Consider the following 5,746-nt stretch of genomic DNA (forward strand, 5'->3'; position numbering starts at 1 on the left):
GTTCGAGGCCTGACAGTGCATAGTCAGCTTGGGATTCTCTCTCTCCCCCCAGCCGCTCCCCTACTCGTGCTTTCTCTCTCTCTCAAGCAAGTAAACTTAAAAAAAATTAGTATAGGGCACAGAGAAAATGGGCGACACATAGGGGAATTTTCGATAACTTCACATAAAGGACTAGAGTTAAAACTGCATTCGCTAATAAATTTGGACCTGCCAGCTGTAAATGGCAATGCCATTTACTAGCTGTGACTTTCTGTTATTTTCTGCAGTTACCGACCTGGGGCAGAAGTCACAATTTCTGCTTTTCTGATCGAAAGTGCTAGGCGTGAGAAGGAGCTGCAGGCTCAGACACCTCCCTGCGTTCCAGAACTTCCAGTGGTTTAAAAACACTCTTCCCCGTATTAATTCTCATTCTGCTTGGAATTCCCAGAGGGCTCCTGTTTCCATGGCTGAATCCTCTGATAGGCTAAAAGCCCCCTAGCGGCTTCACTCCTGTACTGGGGGACACCCTGGCCCCCCTCTAATGAAGTAAGACAGGACAAACACACATTCTCTGGCTTGAAGCTAGTCCTAGAAGTGGGCAGGCAATAGTCACAGTCACCCCACATCATGACGTGTGACCTCCTCACCACAGCTCAGCTGGCCCTGAAATGGAAAAGACGGTGCCCTGCTACATCATATGGACCAAGGCCCAGGAAACCCCATGGAATTTTAGGGAAATGCTGATTTCAGAGGCACGGGGACATAGGTTTGGCTCCCATCTCTGCCACTGGAGATACGAAATCTTTGGAAAGTCCATGAGCTACTGTTTCTTATCTATAATATGGCATCCGGAGATCTTCCTCATCTGTGGAATGGACACACTAATGTCTACCCTGCGTTTAAACACGTACTGTATACAGGGTAGCCCAGTGCAGGGGCTCCTGACACTTGCTAGGGACTGCAAGAATATCCCAAAATGTTCAGGAGTGCTCTGACTGAGCTCAGCAAGGCAGAGTGTTGGGAAAAAAGTAGAAGCTCCGCTGGAAGTTGGCTGAGGCCCCTTCCCCTCTCCCTCTTACATCGTCAGCTGGGACAGGAACGTTTGAGTACAGAGAGCGGGTCTGGCCGCAGGGCTGTGCCCAAGCTGCTGGCACACAGATACGAGGCTGAGTCTCCCAGCTCCAGGGAGCTCATGTTCAGCTGGGAGTAGTCACTGAACTGTTGAAAGGAGAAGTGACTGGGGACGTTTCCCTTCTCTCTCGGCTTCTGGTTAAAATATTCAATGAGGAACTGGGGGCCTTGCCCCGGAGCCTGCTGGTACCAGCTCACACTTCTGTGTCCAGAGATAGGATGGCATTTCAGAATGGCCTGCCCCCCGCTGCCTTTGATCAGGTGCCTGGGGGACTGGGTGACCTCAGCGCCCGCTGTACCTGTGGAGGGAGGAGAGAGTGGCTGACGACGTGGTCCAGGAGGGAGTTTGAGATTCTAGCAGCAGTTCAAGGGATGTCCCACCTGAGCTCGGGACTCACCTGTCCCCAGGAGACAGAGGGCCACACAGCAGAGCAGCTGGATGCCCCTGGCCGACTCAGACAGGACAGGACTCGCCATTTTCCTACTCAGGGCTCCTGTCTCCTCCCTTTTCTCTGTTTGGAGGGCTTGCCTGTGACATCACTGTTCTGATGTCACTGTCCTCCCGCCGGCACCCTGCACTGCCTGGACAGGCTCAGCGGATGCACGCCCTCCTCCATCCTGTCCAGAGGCCTATTGGGCAGGGGTGCAGGCCGGGCTAAGCCAGACTGGGCAGGGTTGGGTTGGTGGCCATCCTCCATTCTCTGTTTTCCTCTGGGCTCCTCTCTCTGCACCTCACTTGGGTTATCCAGGCTGCCCCCCTAAAGCCCCCTCACACTCTGTACCAGTGGAGGCTCTGAGAGAGGCCTTTACACCAAGAAACGTGTAGTTCATATAGCTCCCTGTTGTGGCAAACGCACCTGAGCATCAGCTCCTGTGAGAAGACTATGATCAGCCCTTCCCGTGCCAGCACTAACTCTGATTCACCAAAGAACTATCTCCTGATGCAGGACCAAGGCACTGCCTCTGCTTAACCCCCCCTCTCTCGCAGCCGCTGCCCTCAGTGGCTCGCTCAGTGGACCCACAGCGCCCTCAAGTGGCCCAAGCAGGCCAGGTACTGTCAGAATTGGGCGCAGAACACCTCTCTGGGATTGGACTCTCACCTATATCAAGCTCATCCTTTGCGCGTGTTCATGAAGGAGGCACGAAGCAAACGTTTTTCCAAGAAAAGAATAAATATTCTAAATCTCATCAGTTAGTGTTCTAGGAAAGGGCATACTAGCCAGTCATTAGATGCCAGCTTCTCCCCCCCAACCCCCACCCCGGGGGAGGGATAGGACTTGGGGCAAAGCGCTGTCTTTAACCAAAGGTAATTCTCGCAAGTGGCTGATGGTAGAGTTCTAGCAGCCAAAAAAAATCTAAGCAGCTGGGGAAATAAACCCATCAATCCAGTGAAGAGGGAAGTGCCTNAGGAAATTTCCTACTTACACACACACACACACACACACACACACACACACACACATTTTGAATACCCTATTCACATCTTTTGCTCTATTTAAAAAGTTGAGTTACTTGTCTTTTTATATTACTGACTTCAAGGAATTCTGTACATTGTGGACACCTGTCCTCTCTCAGATAGCCATCTATCTGTCTATCTTAATATCTTTTTGCTGGAGACCTGCTCCAGCCGGTCCAGGGTTCCCTGAGGGATGGATGGTGTCGGTGAGAGAGAGTGAGAGAGCCCCGAGATTCTTTCTGATCGCCAGGCAGGCATTCCCGTCCCATCAGTTTGGGTGTCTTTATTTAATAAAGTCCAATGACAACATGAGATCAGAAAAAGGAATTTTTACAACGGAAACTTCTTTGTGATAAGATGCTTTGGAAAGTGTACAAGAACAGGTTTTTTTGGAAATATTCTTGCAGAATTACCCCAATCATAGTGAGGCTGAGTAAATCTTACAACTATGGAAATAACAGGATGTTCTTAGTGAAAAACAGGATGGCATACATATTTGTTCTGCTAATAACGCTAGAATTAGGACATAGGTTAAGTCGTATATCGATAGGCTGGGAGTCATTCTGTCTGGCTCTCAAGAGGACGAATATTTTTGAGCTGGTTAATAAGTCGTTTGTGGAACCTTTTTTGACTTGATGCTGAATGTGTAAACACCATGGAGGCCCTAAATTGTCGGCCTTTTGTCTTTGGGTTATGTTTTAGCTCCTCTTCTCTATCCTCATCCCAGCTGCCCCTGTAAGGGAGGGTGTTTGTGGAAAGTAGGCCTTGGGGAAGGGACAGCCATACATCACCAGTTAGAAAAGGTGTAAGTATNTTCACATCTTTTGCTCTATTTAAAAAGTTGAGTTACTTGTCTTTTTATATTACTGACTTCAAGGAATTCTGTACATTGTGGACACCTGTCCTCTCTCAAATAGCCATCTATCTGTCTATCTTAATATCTTTTTGCTGGAGACCCGCTCCAGCCGGTCCAGGGTTCCCTGAGGGATGGATGGTGTCGGCGAGAGAGAGTGAGAGAGCCCCGAGATTCTTTCTGATCGCCAGGCAGGCATTCCCGTCCCATCAGTTTGGGTGTCTTTATTTAATAAAGTCCAATGACAACATGAGATCAGAAAAAGGAATTTTTACAACGGAAACTTCTTTGTGATAAGATGCTTTGGAAAGTGTACAAGAACAGGTTTTTTTGGAAATATTCTTGCAGAATTACCCCAATCATAGTGAGGCTGAGTAAATCTTACAACTATGGAAATAACAGGATGTTCTTAGTGAAAAACAGGATGGCATACATATTTGTTCTGCTAATAACGCTAGAATTAGGACATAGGTTAAGTCGTATATCGATAGGCTGGGAGTCATTCTGTCTGGCTCTCAAGAGGACGAATATTTTTGAGCTGGTTAATAAGTCGTTTGTGGAACCTTTTTTGACTTGATGCTGAATGTGTAAACACCATGGAGGCCCTAAATTGTCGGCCTTTTGTCTTTGGGTTATGTTTTAGCTCCTCTTCTCTATCCTCATCCCAGCTGCCCCTGTAAGGGAGGGTGTTTGTGGAAAGTAGGCCTTGGGGAAGGGACAGCCATACATCACCAGTTAGAAAAGGTGTAAGTATTAGCTTAAGTTCTGCCCTTATCTGTTCCTTAACTCTAAATTAGGCTCTTTGTCTCGGGCCAGGCTCAATTGTAACTCCTGTGTTCTTAACCCCCCTTTTTAAAATCTAAGTCTTGGATCTGCAAGGCCCATAGGAAGAGCCTTTTGACAATCATCCACAGTGCTTTCATCTAAAATCTCTTTTGAAAAGCAGGAATATGCTTTTCCTTNGTTTGTGGAACCTTTTTTGACTTGATGCTGAATGTGTAAACACCATGGAGGCCCTAAATTGTCGGCCTTTTGTCTTTGGGTTATGTTTTAGCTCCTCTTCTCTATCCTCATCCCAGCTGCCCCTGTAAGGGAGGGTGTTTGTGGAAAGTAGGCCTTGGGGAAGGGACAGCCATACATCACCAGTTAGAAAAGGTGTAAGTATTAGCTTAAGTTCTGCCCTTATCTGTTCCTTAACTCTAAATTAGGCTCTTTGTCTCGGGCCAGGCTCAATTGTAACTCCTGTGTTCTTAACCCCCCTTTTTAAAATCTAAGTCTTGGATCTGCAAGGCCCATAGGAAGAGCCTTTTGACAATCATCCACAGTGCTTTCATCTAAAATCTCTTTTGAAAAGCAGGAATATGCTTTTCCTTATATCTGTGTGCGGAATATCGGTCTGATATGGAATATTGTGAGGCCTGGTCAACACCAGCAGGCTCATCTCCAACATGAGCCAGTAGTAGTAGAAGGAGATACCAGTTTTCGTTTCTCATGGCAGGAGCTGTGCAAACACTGCCATTTCCTCGCTGTGACTGCCATCCAGCGAGGCCGGTGGGGCTCCCAGCATCTTTTGATGAACAGAATTTCTAACTTTTTGATAAAGAAAAATTTACTTTTTCAAGATGAGAACATTTGTGTGGTCTCTTCAAGAAATCTTTGCCCACTTTAAGGTCAGGAAGAGAATGTGCTATGTTTTCTTTCAGAAGCTTTATAGTTCATAAGCTGTAGAGATCATCAAGAATGTTGACCAGGCTCGGGATGCCTGGGTGGCTTAGTCGGTTAAGCGTCCGACTTTTNGACTAGGCTCATCATAATTTTTCGTTATGGCAAGGGCCAGCAAGCCTTTTCTGTAAGGGGTCAGAAGGCACTTGGTGTCAGAGTGGTGGTGCCCTAAGGTCTCTGTTCTCACGCCTCGCTCCACCATCATGCAAACACAGCTGGGGACAAAATGTAAAGCAAAGGGCAGGGCTGATCTTCCAACAAAACTTTCTTTATGGATACTGAAATCTGAATTTCATATAATTACCATCTGTCACAAAATATCATTCTTTTTATTCTTTTTAACCATTAAAAAATGTAGAGACCATTATTAACTTTAAGGCCATATAAAAGCAGGCAGACAAGGTACCTGGGTAGCTCAGTCGACTGAGTGTCTATGGCTCAGGTCATGATCTCACAGTTCGTGAGTTCAAGCCCCTCGTTGGGCTTTGTGCTGACAGCACAGAGCCTGGAGCCTGCTTCAGAATGTTTCCATCTTTCTCTGCCCCTCCCCTGCTTGCTCCCTCTGTCTCTCTCTCTCAAATATAAATAAAAATTTAAAAAGTTTA

The 5,746-nt window shown here is 47.0% G+C and overlaps 1 gene segment (V, D, J or C); it reads right to left on the reverse strand.

The window, feature by feature from the left end:
- Positions 1-1,062: 1,062 nt before the first annotated feature.
- Positions 1,063-1,587, reverse strand: LOC144245733 (T cell receptor beta variable 5-1-like). The segment is given in 2 exon segments: positions 1,063-1,409; positions 1,509-1,587. Coding segments are annotated over 2 exon segments (426 nt in total).
- Positions 1,588-5,746: the final 4,159 nt, after the last annotated feature.

Source organism: Crocuta crocuta, unplaced genomic scaffold, assembly GCF_008692635.1.
Source record: "Crocuta crocuta isolate KB4526 unplaced genomic scaffold, BGI_CrCroc_1.0 scaffold228, whole genome shotgun sequence".
NCBI classification, from domain to species: Eukaryota; Metazoa; Chordata; class Mammalia; order Carnivora; family Hyaenidae; genus Crocuta; species Crocuta crocuta.